The 18,713-nt window shown below is 32.2% G+C and overlaps 1 protein-coding gene across 5 annotated transcripts in view; it reads right to left on the bottom strand.

Moving 5' to 3' along the window:
• The window catches only part of LOC106789520 (rap1 GTPase-activating protein 1), a 104,565-nt gene that overhangs the window by 22,052 nt on the left and 63,800 nt on the right, over positions 1 to 18,713 (bottom strand). For 4 of the 5 annotated variants that reach the window (XM_014753800.1, XM_014753803.1, XM_014753804.1 and 1 more), the window contains 2 exons: positions 16,845 to 16,950; positions 16,598 to 16,693 (listed from right to left, as the gene is read on the bottom strand). In XM_014753800.1, coding sequence (XP_014609286.1) covers positions 16,598 to 16,693; positions 16,845 to 16,950 — 202 coding nt within the window. Of the gene's footprint in view, positions 1 to 9,404; positions 10,745 to 16,597; positions 16,694 to 16,844; positions 16,951 to 18,713 lie in introns of those variants that run through there. The other variant, XM_014753805.1, reaches the window with a different exon arrangement.

The raw sequence follows: 18,713 nt of genomic DNA, 5'->3' as shown, positions 1-18,713 counted from the left end.
ATTTCTTGTTTATACTTAAAACGTGACTTCATTCGAATCTATTCATACGCGTGTAAATGTGTCAAGAGGACAACAAGATTACATCGGGGATTGTGTCAAAGGATAATAATCATGACGAAATAACACCCTTGACTAAATTTCTGTCACAATTCTTGATGTAATTATTAAAGCTACGTTAGAGTTAAATATAACTTTCCAAGCAAATTTTTCATTAATTAATTCTTCGTTAAGCGGAAAAATAATTTTACCGAGAGCTATATGTTGTATATTGGATTAGAATTGTTTTTCTTCTTACATCGATAACGATTTTAACGAAAATTAAATATAAAAAAAGAAAAATATTGTAATCCGTAACTCTTCGCGTATAAAAGTAACGCTAAGAAAAAGAAGAAGAAAAAGAAGAAGAAGATGGAAAATAAGAAGAAAAAGAAAAGAAGCAGAATAAAACGAAGAAAAAAAAAGAAAAGGTGGAACTAGTGGGTGGTTCTTAACGGAGTTGTGCAACGCTCGCGTGCACCAGATTTACATAATTCAAGTTGCATCGTTTCACCGTAACGAAGAGTGAATAAGAAGAAGTAGAAAAAGTGAATAGTTCGGAATTATCGTGAAACGGGAAACTTTCAAATCGACATAAAGTAGATATCTAACAATAAGTGAGAAGAAGAAGAAGAACAAAACTTACGACCCATAAATTTTGTCATCTTTATCCGAAAAAGAATGATCATGGGAAAGCGATGATTAAAAAAATATTAAAAAACACGACAACAACAAAATTATTTTTCATTTAAAAAAAAAAAAGAAAAAATATACCCCGAGAGAAAAAGTTTGTGCGAGTATATGCAAAGTCTTCCCAAAAAAAAAAAAAAAAAGAAAAAATGTATGCACGCGATGCCCTAAGCAGTAGTTTCCTGTACACGTAAATGTCTGGAAGCTAATGGCCGCCATTGTGAGCATCTCTTGTAATTACAAAGACCAGAGGTAAACTTTTATTAATAATCTCTTTTTCTCTCTCTCTTTCTCTCGCGTATGTTCGAATAAATTAAATATTAAAATATTTATATAAATTTTCCTTCCTTTTTTTTTCTTTTTTTTTCCTAACTGTATATACAATTTTTTTGGTGCACCCCATATATATATATATACACGTTGGCAATGAGTTTCTCTTCTTTTTATCTGCGGTTGGAGGTGTACCTACAAGAAAGAAAGAAAGAAAGAAAAACACAGAGGAAAAAGATAAAAAGGTGAAAATAAAAAAAGAGTAAGGAAGGAAGAAGGAAGGAAGGAAGGAAATAAATAAATAAATAAAGAAAGAAAATATAAAGAAGGGAGGTCCAAGAAAAGAGGAAGCTTCGCGTCTTTTCTACGTGAGAGAAAGACGAAAAGGTGGAATGACGAAGGGAGGAAATACAAGAGAAAGAGAAAGAAAGAAAAAGAGAAAGAGAAAGAGAGGATGGTCTCCACTAGAGGATGAATAATTCAATACGTGTGCGCATTGTTGGACGCGCCCATGTACAGTCTTCGTATACATAAACTTCGAGATGTGCCAAGAATGAAATTGTCTTGACTTGGTTGCTCCGGTCGATCCCATAGCAGCTGTTAACCATCGACTTATCGTGATAGCTTTTACCGGATTACTATCTTTCTCTTTTTCTCCTTTATTCCTTCTCTATCTCTCTCTATCTCTCTCTTTCGTTCTTTACTGTCCAAGTTGGTCAGTGAGAAGGAATAAAAACTAGGTCAGGGATGAATATCGTTTGATTCGCGGGATGATTCACGTATGATTTGATCGAATTCATTACAACGTTTAAATTCTTCAATGAAAATTTCATCGAAAATTATACCTGCCACGAATCCTCATCAATGTCTCTTTTTTTTTTTTTATACCTATGTATGCGAAGACAATTATGGCACTTGACTATAATATGGTAAGTAAACAAATTTGTAATATTTATTCTATGATTTATTCGATGATATAATCAATCTTAATGTAAAATTAATTTTCATTCTTTCTCTCGTGGTAATTTTCTTTTAATATTAAAAAATATGTATTCAGGATCTAGAAATGATATCAGAAGTACGATATTAATGTATTTCTTTTATTATTTATATTTTCTTCAGTTTAATATTCCAACGATTAAAATATTATTTATTTACTATTGAACACATTTATCCAATTTTTCTAATTTAATTATAATCCTATATATATATATATATATATATATATATATAAATATTTAAAAAGAAATGAATTTGAAGAGTTTGGCGTAATATCAGAAAAATTGAGCAGGAAACACGTTCTCGAACTAATACGGAATATACTTGGAAATTGTTGGGCAACATGTATGATATGTGTTTACGTTTAATAATACGATGGAAAATATTGTGGTACCGTTGTCTCTTGGTTAACTGAACATACTAGTTAAACATTGAAATATTCGCATGAGTTATAAATGCGATCTGGCAAAACAACGTTAATGTTATAGATAGGTTAGATGGAAAAGGAGGTGTTAAACTCGGAAGTCGATCGACCGTGAATAAATATCATTGTCGTTTAAAGTGCCAAGAAGGTTGGTAAGCGTGTCCTATTAAAGACTGCTAATAAGTGTACGTCGTAGACGACAACGGAGGTTACTTAAAAGAAAGGATACTACTACTCGACACAGTGAATGTTACCAATCTCGTTATATTGCTAATTAAGGACACTGTTCTTTCTCTGTTAGCTACGCGTGACTTGTCAAGAAACTATACCATAAAATTTGCCGTTACAATTTAGATCGATGTAATAATAATTATAGAAATAGTATGATACTCACATAAAATAAATGTGATTCAATCCTATTAATGATAATAATAATAATAATAAGAAGAAGATTCTCATAACAAGTGATGTAATAATAATAGTACAAGTCTGATATCGCATAATTCCATAATAATAATAATAAACTCTATAATTCTCGTAATAAATAAGATAATTATAAAAGTAATATCTTATTTTTAAGATTTCCCATATCACATAATTCCACACAATTCTTGTAATATTATATATAAACTAATAATAATAATAATAATAATAAAGAACAATTGTGTAATATCATACAATTACGTAAAAATAATAATTATAATTTTCGTAACAAATGATCTAACAATAGAAATATACAGTTATCTTTTTTTCTTTTCTTTTCTTTTCTTTTCTTTCGATAACTTCCTCGTATATTTCATTTTACCTGATAACTATGACTGATAAAATTAATACCTATCGAACAAAACTAACCTCGATGCATGATAAGAAAAAAGCGAAAGAATGTAGACGTAAGCCGTGTGCAGCTATCTCTATATATTTTCTCAAAAAAAAAAAAAAAAAAAAAAGAGAGATATATATTCCAGAATTAGAACGAACGAAGCTAATCGGTTACGCGAATCGCCGCTGGTGGTCGAACCTAATTAATCCTATCTCTCTCTCTCTTCTTGTATTTTTTACTCCTCTTTTCAGTGTGTTATACCTTTGACGGGCATTTTTATTACGGTTTTTTTTTTCTTTTTTTACGCGTTTAAAAAGGGGTTAAGGTCGAAAACATGAAACCCGATTGAATTCGAAAAATGGAAGCTGCTGCTGAAGTTAAAATAAAACTGTATTTCATTCGAAAGTATCATTTTCACGTGAGAGAAAAACTCGAATAAATTTATTTTTCTTCTACTTCTCGCATTACGAAACGAATGATGAATTATTATGATTTATAAACCGTATCCATAAAGGGGGAGGGAGGGGGGTGGGAGAGAGACCACAATGTTTTATAATTTTCGAAATTAATCGTTGTAAAACAAATTTTAACATCAATTTTATATCTTTCATTTGATTTTGGATAATAACGATCCTTGATAGATAAAAAACAAAACAAAACAAAAAATCCATAAGGATGAAGAGGAGAGGAGTGGGGATATGAGGGGAGAGGGGAAGGGAAAACGGGTGGCTAAATAATAATACAATTTGTTAATCTCGTTGACCGATCTTCCCCTCTCCTCGTATGTAAAATATCAACGATACAGATAGAGAGGAGGAAGGGGTTGTGTTGAGGGGGATCTATCGATTTTTCGTTTTAGTTCGAGCAGCTGTGTGCTGTCTTTCGCACCTGGGTGTCTCTATATAATAAATAACATACACACTAGAGTAACTTTTTTCTCTGTTTCTTTCTATTTTGGGGTCCGTTGATGTCTCGCAACAGTTCCGTGTCCCTACCTAGGGTTGACCAAAAATCTTTTCTTTTCTCTCTCTCTCTCATTTTTTTTTCCTTTGTCTTACTTTTTTTTTGTCGAGGGTTACAACCATGAGATGCATTATATTATATGTGTATATATGTATCGTACACACACATATATATATATATATACATTAAATGCTGCTAGTTGCAGTTCTTCCCCTCTATTGGGGTCTCAGACCTTATACGTCACTTAAAAAAAAAGAAAAAAGAAAAAAGGTAAAGAAAATGAGTAAAAAAAAAAGAAACAGAGGAAAGGAAAGAGAAAGAGAGACGAATAAAAAAGGAGCCACGTGAACAGCTGTGCGGCCCCTTTTGCGGAGTGCCTTTTAAAACGACTCGGAAAGAAAGAGGAAGAGAGAAAGAGCTAGCAACGAGCAACGGCCTACGAAAGAAGGCTTTTTTTCTTCTTAGTCTTATTCTTCTTCTTCTTCTTTTTTATTTTGTCTTTTGGTGCTGCTTGCACCATCACGATTCTTCGAGAAACTTGATCTTTCATCGATCGAAAGGGTTACCAAAAAGAAATACACTTGGTGTGTTTCTTAATTTTCTTTGTAATTTTTATTTAATTTTAAATAATATTATGATGATTATATAAAGTAGGGCTATTTAAAATATGGATATTTATATTATTATATGTTAAAACGTAACGCGCCGATATGCAAATTACCCATATGACGCCATAACTGAAGGAGATACCGTAGGAATGTGATACGAGTGAAAGTACTGTAGTTTGAATTTTAAAGAAGCATGCAGGTCTCTCTCTCTCTCTCTCTCTTTTCTCCAGTAATCGACACAAGTTTCCTATCAAGTTGTTGCTCGAGTAGTTCGAGAAGTATAAGGTCAGGAGGATAGTCGTACGAGATGAAGAGAAATTACTCTTGGGAATAATACAGTCAAACCATATATATATGACTAACTTATGTTATTTCGAATTTCTATACGAAGAAAATATTACACGAATATTCTAGATATTTTCTCAATTTTCTTTATATATCATATTGTATATATTTTGTTTAAAAAAATAATATCTACGATAGTGAGTTGAAAAGTTTTTGATTTTGGTAAAAGAAGAATTTTCTGGTTTTTTTTTTTTTAAAGAGAAATTGTTATTATGTTAAGCTGAAAATTTGTCAACACTAACTCTCGTATATTACAAAATAAATCTTATAATTAATGTTTCCAATTTTTGTTGTTTCAATTCGTTATCATTATTCGTGAAAAAGATACAAACAAGAAAGAGAGAGAGAGAGAAAAACGAGTATTGAATCGATATGATTATTTTGCAAACGTTGGGATGACCTTGATAAATACGATAACTTTTTTGAAGCAGGTGGAAGAACATAGGATCGGACGATGACGGGTTTTAAATTTACTGTCAAACCCGATCGATAAAGAAACGACGATCAATACTTACTTTGAATTACGATCTAAAGATAATTTAATCTTGAATCTTACCAACGTACTAGTAGAACAGTAAATACTGAACTGCTTCGAAAATAACGACCTCTTTCTTAGCAGGATTTTACGAGGAATTATGTAAATTTCAAATCAAATCGATCCTTCCCGTTCACTTAACATTGTTGATTCTTTAAAATAGAACTGATGAATCACGCGGTGCAAGGAAGAATCAATTATTATTATTATTATTTCAAGGATATGACGAATCTTTCAATTCTCTTATATCCTTAGGGTTTATTATATTATACGTTTTTCTTACAATCATTTTCTTTACACAAAAAGTATCCGTAAAAATGAAGAATACGAATATCAATATTTCGTATAATTTCAAATATAAATACGAGAATAGGATAAACAAAAAGTTGTGAGCTTCAAAATATTGAATTATTATTATTATTTTTTTTTGTCGATAAAAAGTAATATCCAAAACTCAACCACGTACTTCTTGCCTATATCGTAGAATAAAAAAAGAAAAAAAGATGATTAAATAATAAAAACAAAAGTTATATCGTACGTTTACAACATCGACGAATAATTTCTTCGATGAATCTTCGATAAAAATAACAAAAAAATGATATCATAAGTTATGAAATCATTATATGGATACAATAAAAATGATCGTTACTAACCACATAGCACACACATACACGCGCGTGTGTAAACACATACACATTCGGAGAAACATACGTTAATATATATATATATATAGTAAAATAAAAAGAATAAATAATAAAGACAAAAGGTGCATTGTGTTCTATCAACGAACTGGCAAACGACTTTCGATTTGTATAATTTCCAGCAAGTATTATGGTAGTAGTAGTCATCTTATGGGGACGGACTCCTATCCCTCTCTCTCCATTCCCTTTTAAACATTCTGACTTCAGATTCTAGTTTGACTCGGTAGTGTGTTAGTGTCTGTTTGTCTGTCTGTCTCTACTTACATACATGGATATTTACGCTTAATGATGTCAGCTCTAAGAGAGAAAAGGCGAGCAACGATTTTATTACCGCTCGCTTTTCTAAAGGCAACCATAGAAATAAATCTCAATGATCCGAAGACGAGACGAGACGTCTTTATATTCGTTTCACTATGTTTATACTACAGAGAACGGGGTAGTAGAGAACAGAGATATATATACGTGAAACAAAAACAAAATAATACAAAAAGTAAAAGAAATAACAAACATTTAACACTCCTGAATAAGAAATAAAAAAAAAATAATAAAACAACGTTAGGATAAAATAAATTGTTTTGCAGAACAGTTTATGTAACAAAAAAATCTTATACTTTTAGTTAAAAAGATGTTTTTTTTTTCACATTCGTGGGTTTTTTTGTTCTTCTTCTACTATTTATTTAAATATTAAAAAAACAAAAAAAATGTTCTTAGGGGTAAGAGAGAAATAATTTCAAGAGAAATTAAGTTTCCGATGTTAGACGAAAAATAGTAACGCGCAAACTCGAGCTTCTATTGCTTTTAACCTATGACTGCTGCAAGCACGTGCTTCAACTTACACGTTTCAAACGAGAAAGAAAGAGAGAGAGAGAGAGAGAGAGAGAGGGAGATAGTAGATATCTGAATTGTCCTCATTGCGTCGAGAGCCGCTTTTCCTTTTAACTCGACGAGAGAGCTCGCTTGCTGCTCTTCGTATACGAAAGTTATATCCTTATACTTGTATACTATTATACCAACATAGTGTGTTTAGTATTCGTAAAAAAAAACATAACAAATTTTTCGGAATATATATATATATATATATTTTTTATTCATTTTATATATTTTTTCGTGTACTCTTATTAACAAACTCATTAAATTACTGTGTAATACGGTACACGATATGCATGCATGCATGCATGCATGCATGTGTTTAACATATATGAAAAAAAAAAAAGAAAACAAAATCCATCCTATTGAGAAATGTATACGAAAAGTTTTAATTAAAATTTCAATTCAAATCGTGCGAATAGATTTAGAAGTGATCTCATATTCGAAGAGAAACACATACACACACTCTTTCTCTTTCTCTCTCTCTCTTTTTTTTTTTCTTTCCTTCTCGACGAAATAATACTCGTAAAACGAGCTAGAAGGGGACGACCCCCATTAAATGTGCAAAAAGCGAATTAAATGAAATAACCAGCCTCCAATTTTCACGGTACTCTTAACGACACCGGAGGAGTGCTGCTGGCTGCTGCTCGTTGCCTTTAAAACGTAGCGTAACTTTTGCAAAAGAGAAACCTACGAGGAAAAAGATACACGGAAGAAGAAGAAGAAGAAGAAAAAGAAAAAGAAGAAGAAGTGAAAGAAGATTCGATGTCCTAAAGAAAACTTTCTAATCGTAAATGCAAAGCTTTTTCTCTTCCCCATCTTCTACCTTCCTCCTCCTCCCTCCCCCCCAATCCCCCCCTCTGCTCAATCCCTTATCATTTATCTTTCTTTTTCGTGTGTTAGAAATTCGTAAACAGGAAAATCGTCGTAAGAAATCGTAAATCCGCGTATATAATAATACGTTTTGTTTATTTTCTTCCTAAGGCCCCCTCCCTCTCTCCCCCGCCTTTCTCACCCTTTTCCTTTATAACTTTTTTCTTCTTGCATCTACCCCTTTCCTTCCTTTTTATTTCCTCAAGAGTGTTTCCCAACGAGACCGATGTCTGCCAACCGAATGAAAAACGAGCGGTTGCTTGCTTGCTTCTCCAAGAGTAAGAGGAACGTTTTTTTCTTTTATTTTTGTTTTTGTTGTTGTTAGGTCTCTTTAAAACCGCAATGAAGTTCACGAAAAAAAAAAGTCTTTCTTTTTGCTACCACTTCTGCAATTACGTTCTCCCCACCCGATCACCATCACCACCACCACTCTTTTTTTTTCCTTCTCCCTCTTTCTCTTTTTCGATGGGGTTTCACATTTCTGATCGTAAGTGGAAAATGAAATAAAATCAAAGGAACCAGAAAGAGAGCGTGAGAGAAAACAAACAAAATTGGATCAAAATATTTTATGTATATATATATATGTATATATATATTTCTGTCAGGATTAATATAAGTATAATACAAATAATTTATTCTTAAAGGAAAACTATATAATTGATTCTTTAATCGTCTTCAACGATTTCCCATGAAACGAAATGAGATTTGTTTGGGTGCTGTCTTTGAAGGGTATTATCTGAATGCCGTTTCTAGCATAGAACGAAGTTCAAAGTTCAAACGTGCCAAAGATAGTTGGCTCGTTCTCCAAATTCTCTTTTACTCAGTTTCTTTAGTCAGAGGTATTCAAATACGATGGGCTCCCTATTATTTCTTTTTTCTTTGTGGTGTCTACGTATTCTAAAGCGAATATGTATTTATAACATATATATATAGATATGTATGTCATCCCTTGAACATTCCAACAAGTTTATTAACTGTTTAAGTACCATACGAATTATTCAATCTATAAATCCTTAAAATTAATCTATAAAGAAAATTTTGTATTGAAGAAGAAAGAAAAGAAATTTAAATGATTCCTATAAAAAAAACATAAAAAAAACACCGTCCGATCGATAGATCCTATAAAATCTGTATATCAGAAAATTAAAGGAAATATGAAATTGGGAAGAGCATAGAGATGAAAATCTAAACAACAAGGATGATATAATTGGACTCGTCTGTTATATGCATAATCAGGGCGGGAAAATGATAAAATCGGTTATTTCTCTCTCACCTGGGAGAGTAATTTCGGCAAGAGATGCGCGTGCGCATGATTGCCATGACCAGAACTGGCTCTCTGTTGCTGTTGCTGTGTCGTTGTCGTAGCTGCTGTCGTAGCTGTTGTTGCTGTTCCTCCAGGTGGTTGTTGGTTAACCTCCGATCTAGGATCATTCTTCCAACGCAGTACTCCCATCATAACCGTGCTTCTTGTCCTCCTCCTCCTCCTATCTTTCTCACTCTCTCTTTTCCTCCCCTCCTCGTTACCTCTCTCGAATGCGCCCTTCGATCTCGACGAACGAACCCAACCTGACGTTGTTGAGTTCGCTGCCGCTACTAAAGCCGTTCCTGCCGTCTTGGTGTTGTTTTCTTTACTCGAGATTCTCAACTTACCTTTAACTAATTTTCCAAAGGAATAAGATAAGACACAGAGGGTTTATACTCGAGGTCGAAGTAATAGTTTAACTTAGTTGAATAATGTCTAATATTTTTGTTTGAAATTCTCTTGCAATATCTTATATTCCTTTCTCTTTCTATTCCTCTTTCCTTGAAATACAAGAGAGGATTCGTGCTGCTGCTGTTGCTGTTGCTGCTGCTGTTGCTGTTGCTGCTGCTGTTCCTCCTTTCTCTCTTTCTCTTTTCCCTTTTACTCACAGTCCCTCTCTCTATTTTTATTTCTATTTGTTATCTCTCTATTCTCGGAATAATGCTGCAGAGAGAGAGAGATCTGAGAAGGACGTTAGCCTTATTGGGACGATAAGAGGAACTACTATTACGCGACAACTACCTACTACTACTACTACGAGTTACGAGGATCGAGACTCGAAGACGCACCAATGTCTGACGACCTCTTCGTCCGTCGATTAACGGCAACAATTGTCTGATTTTTCCAGGACATCGCGAAAGTGTTCTCTTCTTGAATGACACGCGTCAACAGAGGACGTGGACGACCAAGGTGTGTGTATATATATATATATATATAAGGATATATTGTTCTAATAATATCACTTTAAAAAAACACACACCAACACATACACTAGAAAAATAACTTGTATATATAGTCTTCTCACTTATCTCTTTCTTTCTCTGTGTTTCTCTGCAGCTTTTAGTCTTTCAGGGTCTTTTTACCTGAGCGCAAAGTAGCGAGGTCAGAATAGAAAGTGTCTTGTTTACTCGTGAAGTATGTTTTAAACGTCGTGACCGGATCCAATTGGATCTGACGAAGTTAACCGTCGAACGTCACTGCGTCAACTACTCGTGCGAACGCGCGGTACGAGCCGACTACCGTCGAGTTCGAGACGTTTCCTCTTTCTGCACCCCGTCACCGTAACCATAGCGGCGCTACCACCGTTCTTCCACCCTCCCTCCCTCCCTCCCGCCCTCCTATCCACCCATTTCAAGCCCGCTCTTCCACTCCCTTTACTTAGACTCCTTCGATGCACCATGGAACAAACGTTGCCATGGTCGCTGATCGCGCGTTCACGACCTCCTTCTTCTTCTTCTTCTTCTTCTTCCTTCTTCTTCTTCTTCTTCGTGTTCGTCTTCTTCTTCTTCTTTCCATGGGAATTCTTTTCGATAACGATCGCCAATTAAAACGAATAACCCACTACTATATATCTTTCTTTTTTTCTTTCTCTTTCTTTTTGTATGTTTTTTTTTTTCTATCTTTTTCTCTCTCTTCCTTTGGCATCTCTCATTCTCTTACATTTTGTATAGTTGTTCTTTACACGAATCTCAAAATTAACCGCCAATATTCTCGAATCTCGATCATCGGTCGCCAGCCATTACGTTTGGTACCATTCGAGATGGCGGGAATATTTGAATTTTAAATACTGTATTATAATTGTATTGTATACATATATATATATGTGGTATTTGAAGAGTTGATTTACAAAATCGAAATATTACATATTTTCTTTTTACAACTTAAACTTGTACTTTATTAAAAAGACTAAAGAAAAAAGAAACAAACATTATAAACTGAAGATTCATGTCTTGAATTTGAAAAAGAATAATTTGTGTAATTCTATCAATTAAATAAATATTAATTTTTATCGTTTCTCGTTAAACGTATTTATTATAATTAACTATAATTAAAAGAACGTTTAAAATGAAATGAACAATTCGTTAATATCGGTCACAGTTACAAAAATAGTTCACGAAAATGTATCAAGAGTTTAAATGAATGACCGTTTGAGTTTTTTAGGTCGAAGATAACGACAGGTAATAGAAGAAGAGAAGAGGGAGAGAACGGGATCCGGGTTACTTTAGTATTTCTATACAATACAACCTATGACTACTATGAGAACAACAACAACAACGACTTGCTAGCTAGCTCACAGGAGAGCGGATGTCGTTTCTTGCTCGACTTATTTCGTTCTCCGGTACGTCGAGTCTTCCTTCCCGTTCCTTTGTGTCCACCTCCTTTTATTATTTTACACAACTTCCTGCGTCCGAAAACATCGATGGTTTAACCGAGAACAGGCAATTTCTCCACCGTAACGAACACATACGCGTGTATATGTATTCACCTGTGTATGCATGTGTTTTGCGTTAGAGATCACCTTTCCCTTACCTTTCCCTTCCCTTCCCTTCCCTACCCCTTTCTCCTTTCCTTCTTATTCTGCTTTGTTCGCTTCTCTTGGCTTTCGCAAAAGGTTAATCTTGTTTCTACCTAATGATCGCTATCTTCACTCGGTGTATTAACTTGTATCTTCGGTAATTTACGAAACGTCGTCGGTTGTCCATTAAAACGACAAGTGGTACAACCAGGTATAAACTTTCTTTCATTTTTCTTTATTTCATTTCTTGTTTTCCTTTTTATTCAACTTCGTATGCAAACGCAGGAAATTATTTTTCTTTTTTTTTTATTGAATGTAAATTTACTTTACTATACTTCTCATACTTCATTAATTACCATTAATTAAATATAATTTAAAATAATATAATTTACAAACAAATTTATATTACTTTTATGTGTAAAACAAATAATCTTTTACTCTTACTTTTGATAAATATTCTTTTTCAGTAGTAAATTTCTAGAATAAGAACAACGAACGAGGAAAACTCGTAGAGCTTTGTGCTATCGAAATTACCATCATGGTGGATTAACCGTCTCCTATCGATATTTCTACGTACGTTACGCTAAGAGTTTGTTTGTTTCAGCGGAATTTAAGCTTAGAGATAACAACCGAAAGAGTAGCAGCAGCTGCACACCAACTCTGGCACCCTGTCGCGAGCGTTTATATTACTATCGAGAATATATATACATGTATTATGCTTGCTGAGTGGGGGGTGGTGGGGGGGGGGGACATGCATCATGCATCGATATCTTTCGTTACGACGGACCAGACAACTATAAATTGTCGTTCCGATATCAAATTTAATTCCACCTCTTTATCTTACAAAATCGTGCTGTACTTTTTTCGTTATCAAGAATAAATAAAAATATAAAAAGTCACTTGTCTCTGTGTGTGTGATATCGAAAAAAAAAACGAGAAAAATAATGGTTTTTCTATATTAAATAAATTAATTATTGTGAGGATATATTTTTTCAGCAAGAAATTTACACGTTTGTATGTTGCAATAAATGTTATATTAAATATGAGAAATAATAATAAAAAAATTAAGAAAGAGGTCTTACTTCGTTAACAGTCACGGAACGAATGTCTTTTAAGTTAATATAAATCGAATGTGTTTACTTAAACGGTTCTGTGAAGTCAGTCAGTCGGTTAAAAACAATCAGTAACGTATTTGTTTATATTTCTACAGCTCGGTCTCGCATTCGTAGATATATAACATCCCTTTTGCAACACATCATGATTATTAAAAAAAAAAAAAAAAAAAGAAACCAACGGATACACGCGATAAATTTCGAACTGATTTAATGCCGAGAATGAAAAGAACTTATGGGAGTTAGTATTTTTTGTTAACCATGACCGTCCTACCATAATGAGATCTACGATCTTCATGGGTACTGAACAGAAGACAACGAATCTCTGAAAATCTTTCGTTTTGACCGTTCGGTTAAAGCCATAGCATGACGGTTGACCGTGGCAGTTCAAGCAGCACTTCCGGTGAGCTTACCTGTCCGCGACCGGAAGTGGCTTCCCTTTCTACCTTACATCCTGAGGTTCGTTTGTGCATCATATCGCATTATTTTACATACCATCGTATATGGTTTCGAAATGTTCCCTTGTGGGTTTCCGTTTCCATAGTTATACGAAATAAAATAATTACTAAATTACATGGGAAATCTTTGAAAGACACATATATTATATGTAAACGTATTAATTTTCTAAATTATTTAGAACAAAAAAGAAGAAAAATAAACATAATAATATTTTAATTAAAATGATGACAATTTTTATTACAAAATTTGTTATTTACGATTGAAATAATCAAGAAACATTTTTTTTGTCGAAATTAAAAGATAATCACGATCTATGTTAAAAGATAATTCACAACGGGTATAGTAGATGATGAAAATATCTATTTTAACATCGTTCGAAAAATGTATCTACGTTTATATTACGACTGTAGATAAATATAATTACTTCTTTATCGACACAACTCTCTACGATCGATAAAAACTGTTACCAAAGAAATCTACTTACCAACATCGGTACTGATGTTAATACAGAAAAAATCTACATTATCGACAGTGGTACGAATTATTTTATGTATTACTTTCGAACTGTTCAGAATTGATGCATTCATTTCGTATACGCGAAAGTATTATTCACATATTATAGAATTAGTTGTATAAGATGAAAAGCTAATAATCATAAAAAAAAAAAAAAATTAACTTTCTCATATATAATATGTAATATTTAAACATAAATCTTATAGCGTGTGATACGTAATAATTTCGTTTCGTGCTTCATGTTCATAAATTACGAAACATTGTTTTATTCTTCCTAACTTCCCATCTGTTACACATATGAACGATTAGAGAACGTTACAAGAAATTTGCACGAACCAGTGCAAAATATTTTCCCATAGGAATGAATAAACGTATCGCATGTGTTCGCCAGATGATGTTGACGACGACGACGACGACGATTCGTATTTGGATAGATACGATGATGAGAAACATCGATAAGAAATTGGGAGGATGCAGATCTTTTTAATCGGATGAGAAAAAACAGAATAGTATTATACTGAATACCACAATTTCATTTCCAAGTCGTCCCCGTCCCTTTTTACATTCGTATATCAAAATAATCGTACGATTAATCAAAAGATCAAGCAGATGGATCTATAATCTATCTTAATTCTTTCATTCTAGTTTCCCAATGGGATGAAACGCATACAAAACGACAAGCGTGAAACGTTAAACGAATTCGCGCGTTAGAAGGAGGTTCAGTTTTATTATTATCATTTATACAATCGTAATCGACGAGAACGATGAAAAGATTCTCCTCGAAGAACCCCATGGTAATTTTTTTTTGTCGAATCATCATCTAGCTTAGAAATTCAATAGGGTCAATACAAGTTAACTAGGAACCACTCGTTGCGGCTTAATCGATTATTATTATTATTATTATTCTTATTCTTATTAATCTCCGAGAATGGATCAAACACCGAAATGCGAGAGTAGTAAACGTTGATAGAGAAAAATGCGAAAGAATTATTTTATTTCGAAAAGGATATTCCCCTTCCCCCTTTTTAGCGAATGACTCTCATAATTTTTCCCTTTTAGATTCCCAAAGGATAAACCAAAAGCTTTTGAGAGACGCCACACCACCATGTTGATGACAGTTTTATAAATTCGTACGACGTTTGATAAAACGATTGTTTTTAAAAGCTTTCTACTTTCATTATTTATTTATTTTTTTGCCTGACTTTTTCGTTAAATTATTTTACTACTACTATTACATTATTATTATTACAATAGTTGTTGCAATATTTTCCATCATCCATCTTTCGTAAAGCATTATTTTAAAATCGTTTTTAGAAATAGAATATTTTATTGGAATACATAAGTTGTTACTTTGATCTTGTGAATAATCGAAATAATATTTCATTCTCCATAGGGAAATCATTCATTTTTCACTGGAATATGTTAAATGTTCTTTCTTTTGACACCAACCACCACCAATACCTTTCCAAACGAATCAATAAAGATTTTTATTCGCGCGAAACGTTTTTATCATACCGGACGTTCCTTTCTCTTTTTTTATTCAAATTAAGACGATAAAATTGAGAATCGATTAACCCTTTTACGGTCCGAGTTATTTTTGTTTTTTCATTTACAGCTTGCTTGCACCGAGTTGGCGTTATTTTAATATTCTAATAGCTAATTAAATATTTATATTAAATACCAATCTCTTACCAAGAATATATATTTCTTTTTATTCATATTATAATTAATTAAATGATTGATTTTTTTTTTTACAACAAAAATCATATTTTTTTACATTTAAATGCATATAATAAACACTTTTTTTTTTGGTAAACAAAATATTTATAATTATAAATGTAATTTCAAATGAAGAAAAGTAATAACATGGATTACAGAATTTAGATTTGAAACAATTAATTGACTCTACACGTGATACGTGTTTTTTTTTTTGATACTTAAAAGTTGAAATATAGTATATTATAGAATATATTCTATAGATAATATTTTTTTTATAATATAAAATAATACTACTTCCAAAAATTATTTCTTGATGATATAATATATAGAAAAATGATAAATTTCTAAAAGAATTAAAGCATCTGCATTATCGAGTTAGATTCGTTCATATGTAATTCTTAATGAAACGTAATGTGACATTGAATGAACGAAATGTCACGTAAGATTGCAAAGAGTTAAAAAAAAAAAAAAAAAGAAAAAAAGGTAGCATATCTTTAAAATGACAGAAGCTCGTTTTTACTTTGTAAATGCAAGAAAATTAGATATCAACGAAGGAAGGAAACGTGTATTTCAAAGATACGGGCACCGGTATCGCGTCATTTCTAAATTGCCTTTAAAACATTCTTTCGTTAAAACGTCATCGTCGTTTAACTTTCCCTTTCTCTCTCTCTCTCTCACTCTCACTCGCTTGTTAACAAATAAAAGAAAGCAAGAAAAAAAAGAAAAAAAAAAAAAAAAGAACGAAACAAGAGAAACAAACAAACAAACGTAACGGTTAAAATAATTTAACATCAATTACCGAAATTTAATTTCAATTTCTAAGAAATAATTTAATTGTAACTTACCTGAGAGAAATATGGCGGCAATACGCATCGTTGATCGTCCAATCGAGAACTTTGAACTCTTTCCAATAATTCAAAAAGATCTTGCGTGGTAGTTGCCTGCGAATAATAAAATTCTACACGATTCTGTTTGCGAATGTGCTTCGGAGAAAAACAAATAATAGGATATAAGAAAAGAAAAAAAAAATATATAGACATATATTAAAAAAAAAAAAAAATAAAAAGAAAGAACACACATGTCGGGACTTACTTTTATCTTATCCTGATTGGTGCCATGGACATCTTGCCTTTCATCTTCCACAGCACTCCTCCGAGATTCGGACTCGCAATATACGGATTGTTCGAGCTGCTGCCTCCTGTTAATACAAATCAAATTGATTGATTCCCATAACCGAATATTTACGTGATTTTTCAAATCTTCATAGTATGTTACATATAGAAACTCTTAGGATTTAGCTTTTCTTCGTTTTGAAGTGAAGAAACCTTTGATAAAAAGTTGTTAAATATTTCTTATACATGTTGTATAGATGATAACGATTATAATATATTGAAATCTAACAAATGCGATTATAAATTGTATGAAAATATTAACTATTATGTAAAATTATTATATATTATTATTATTGACCATGTGATCGATCACTAATATGTTAATACGAAATATATTGACCGAGTATTATACGCACAAACTTAATGAGAGTATCAAATTGATTATATTAATAATTTAATTATAATATTATCAATACCAGAAAATTATTATAATAATATTCAAATTCAAGAGTAAACACTATCAAATTTAATTTTATTAATATTCAAATTATATTTAATTAATATTAATAATAACAATTTTTCTTTGTGCAATTTAATATTTCAATAATTGAATAAGTATCTTGCATATGATAAAACGAGTGTTATCGTGAACAGACAATAATGTCTTAGGATATTCGAATAATTGATCACGTGACACTAACCATAAAAATAAGAAGAAGAAAAAAAAGTTTGTTCTCTGGATGATGAAGAGGGTGTAGCAGATGGGGACAAGAGTAGCACGAAAAGTCGTTAAATAGTTGGTAAAATGATTCTTTCTAATTTGAGGATCCCCTACGAAGAAACGAAAGAGAGAGACAGAGAGAGAAAAGAATTAGAAAGAAACGCGTTACATCTGCCGACAGCTGTAAATTTTTCGACTTATGGCAGCGATGACCTATGTCTTCTATCTCTCTCTCTCTCTTTCTTTTCGTCTCCACCTAGTCTTGTTTTTTCTTTTACAAAAGGAGAAGGAAATAATAGGTACATTGTAACGTCTCCGAATCATGCAACTCATCTCATTTTGCTGGCCGGTTATAACCGAGTACCAATCGATCGATTGGATCGTATCGTATGGTATGGTATGGTTGTTCGATCGAACTTTGCAAATAAATTACTCTTCCCCTGTAACCCGTCCCTTTATCACTCTCTCTCTCTCTCTTTCTTACTCTTTCTATACATATATTTATATATATATATATATATATATAGTCCTCTCTTTGTCTCTTTCTCTCTGCTGGACTTTTACTCTCTCAGTGAAGCAATATATAAGAGGAGAAACATGGAAGCACCATGGAAGGTAATTCGATCTGCCCTTCTCCACCTCCGATAATAACGCAAGCTTTTTCCTATTTGTAATTTTCCTTATTTTCTTAAGTAGTCTTACTGCGAAGATCGCAAAAAAAGAAAACTATGATGTAGTTAAGTGAATATAATCTTTAATAGGCGCGTAAGTAAGAATAGGTATTTATTTTAAAGAAAAAATTAAACAACAATTATTTCTAACCTGATATGGATAATTTCGAGAGTAAAATTTAACTGCGATTTAAAAAAGAAAAAAAGTTTATTAGTTCATTAGAATAATTGGTAATTATTCGATGCTAATRTCTATGCAATTTTTATGCAATTCCTTTAATAAAACTACACTATAAATATGTGATTAAAATATTATATATAAATTGCAGTTATACAATTGTAATTGCTGATTAAATATTAACTAATTGAACAACATATTGATTGATCATTTTGAAGAGATTAAAAAAGAAAAAATTAAATAACAATTATTTCTAACCTGATATGAATAATTTCGAGA

This window comes from Polistes canadensis, unplaced genomic scaffold, assembly GCF_001313835.1.
Source record: "Polistes canadensis isolate GaletaPanama2010 unplaced genomic scaffold, ASM131383v1 scaffold_188, whole genome shotgun sequence".
Lineage (NCBI taxonomy): Eukaryota > Metazoa > Arthropoda > Insecta > Hymenoptera > Vespidae > Polistes > Polistes canadensis.
The sequence above is the reverse complement of the archived record's forward strand: the minus strand, read 5'-3'. Positions and strand labels throughout refer to the sequence as shown.